Source organism: Condylura cristata, unplaced genomic scaffold, assembly GCF_000260355.1.
Source record: "Condylura cristata isolate star-nosed mole 26May11 unplaced genomic scaffold, ConCri1.0 scaffold00041, whole genome shotgun sequence".
In the NCBI taxonomy this organism is placed as follows: Eukaryota; Metazoa; Chordata; class Mammalia; order Eulipotyphla; family Talpidae; genus Condylura; species Condylura cristata.
This window is the reverse complement of record NW_004567142.1, coordinates 4,676,150-4,678,586: the sequence shown is the minus strand read 5'-3', so window position 1 is coordinate 4,678,586 and position 2,437 is coordinate 4,676,150. Positions and strand designations below refer to the sequence as shown.

General features: G+C 51.7%; 1 protein-coding gene across 1 annotated transcript in view; it reads left to right on the top strand.

Annotated features, from left to right (window-relative positions):
* Positions 1 to 753: 753 nt before the first annotated feature.
* KCNA7 (potassium channel, voltage gated shaker related subfamily A, member 7) overlaps positions 754 to 2,437 on the top strand; it is a 4,455-nt gene continuing 2,771 nt past the window's right edge. The window contains exon 1 of the mRNA XM_004693995.1: positions 754 to 825. Within this exon, the coding sequence (XP_004694052.1) occupies positions 754 to 825 (72 nt within the window). The remainder of the gene's footprint in view (positions 826 to 2,437) is intronic.

The window sequence follows — 2,437 nt, the reverse complement described above, 5'->3', positions numbered from 1 at the left end:
TATTAAGATAGAAACTTTTATAATGTGGTAGAAAAAAAAAGACAGACATGTGATCTCCTAAAACTCTATAAGCTGACTCTTAGCTGCTTATTTAAGTAGCTTGAAAACTTAGGTTCACACAAAAATGTATACAAGGATTTGTGTGGCTTTGTCCATTATCTCCCACACCAAAACATAGCTCAAATTTCCTCTGACAGTGAGTGTGGAAACAAATAGAGATATATCTGTGCAGTGGAATACCATGGTTAAGGAGGAAAAAATTAGAGGGAAGCAGTATGGAAATCCCTCAGAAAGTTAAAAACAGAAGTTTCATATGCTCTACTAATATCCCACTTCTGGGTCTATATCCCCAAAATATCAAAACACTAATTCAAAGAGATCTAGGCACCCCCATGTTTATCGAAGCACTGTTCGCAGTAGCCAAGAATGGAAATAACAGAGTGTCCATCCACGGACGATTGGATAAAGATGGTGTGGTCTGTCTACATGATGGAATGCTACTCTGCTGTTAAAAAGGTAAGATGCTGCCATCTGCAACAATATGATTGCACGAAGAGGAATGAAACTCAGTGAAATAAGTCAAATATCATGAGATTTTATGGCTCGTGGCATACCGAGAATCCAAACAAATAAGTAAATGAGATAAAACAAACAGAAACTTTTGGGACCTCCCTGTACCCCACTTCTTGTATGCATAAATAAATAAAACTTAAAAAAACTTTTCAGATGTAGGCAATGGGAGGGAAAAGGATCATGGGCGGAGAATGGGGTGATAAAGAGTTTGGAATTGCAAGGACAGAGCTGGACGAGAAAGTTGGTGGTGTGGTTAGGACATGGCAGATCAGAGGCCAAGGGTTGCACTGGGGGATAATAAAATGTGGCAAGGCTGGCATGCTGGCACGCTGGCAGTGCCTGTGTGGTTGCCTCTGTCTACAGAAGGCCATGTTCTGTTGCAACAGGGCTGAAGAGTATTTGTGGTAAACCACCCAAAGTAGCGGCCCCTGAAACTACAAGGAGTGTTCATTTTGCTCATGTCTGGGTCAGGCTTGAGGGCTGGGGGGCTGATCTCCAGAACTTGGGGGGGTGAGCGAGTGAGAGGCAGCCTGGCTGGCCAGGAGGATGGGCCTCCCCTGGCTGCCACACAGGGGAGGCTGGCGCTGGTGCCATCTAGCCAGGGCCTGGAGCACCACGGTTCTCTCCACAGGGCCATCGGGCTGGAGGAGTGACCCAAGGCAAAGAGCGTGCACTGTCTTGGGAGACCCGTGACTGTCCCTCCCTGGGGTCGTTAGTCGCTGGCTTCACTAAAAATCCAGGGCAGTGACTGGAGACACAAGGGTGGCAAGCTTGGAGACGACGCTGTAGGACAAGCAACATGGTCCTTACTGGGAAAAAGTCCTGTACGGGCCAGGTTTTCTCAGGCTGCACTGCGGGAGTGTGAAACGACTGAGGAGGACAGGACAGTCACGTGAGACCAGGTGACCACGGGACAGTCTGAGAAATGGGGAGTCCACTCCTCGCGAGTCCACTGTGAGACGGTCATAGCCAGGGCGGGACAGCCTCCCAGGCACCCAGGCTGGGGGCAGTGCCCATGCCTGTGCAGCCTTACTGATGAGTTCCTGCAGTTCAGAGCCCCCCTCCCGAACGAGGGCTTCTGCAGTCTCCAAGAAAGAAAGAGGAGATAGAGATGAAAGGAGGCAGAAACAGAGGGCCAGAGACAGGGGTCAAAGCCCTTGAAACCGAGGGACACAGACAAGGGCCTCCCAGAAACTGTAGGCGCCAAAAGGACCAGAATTTGCAGGGTTTAACCTTCAGCGTCTCCTTCCACTCGCCCAGCAGAGGGCGCCCGGTACCCCATTCTCTGACATCCGGGGTGACCAGTCTCACCACTTCCCGCAAGTCCTTTCGATGGGGCTATTTTTACGCAGTGTCATCGGACACCGGTGGCTGGAAGGCCACCGTCTGTCCTTCGGCCCCTGCGAGTGACCCTGCGGCATCCCTCGCCGTCGCCACTTCCACCCCCGACCCACCCGTTCCTGGCCGGCCAGTCTTTTGCGCAACTTGAAGCTGCAGCTCAGGTCTCCCTGGTCTCCAAAAGCCGGGCGGAGAATCCATGGAGACCCCGGGAAGAGACCCTGGCATGGGGCTCACGTGTCCATTTTTGCAACGGCTGGAGTGTCCCCAGGGCGGGGGAACCATCAGGACAGTGGTGGAGCTGACCACAGTCAGTGAGAGATTCAGAGATGAGCCCCGAGACCAGTCATCCAGAGACCCAGATGGAGATTCGCAGTAATTCAGTGACTATAAAGAAACAGACCCAAAGGGTTGCGCGCAGAGATACGCTGGGTCAGAGGCACTGGGCGCTAAGAGATAATGACCGAGGAGGCAGAGACCAAGGGAGGCAGGACAGAAACAGGTACATAACTCCGAGGAACAAAAT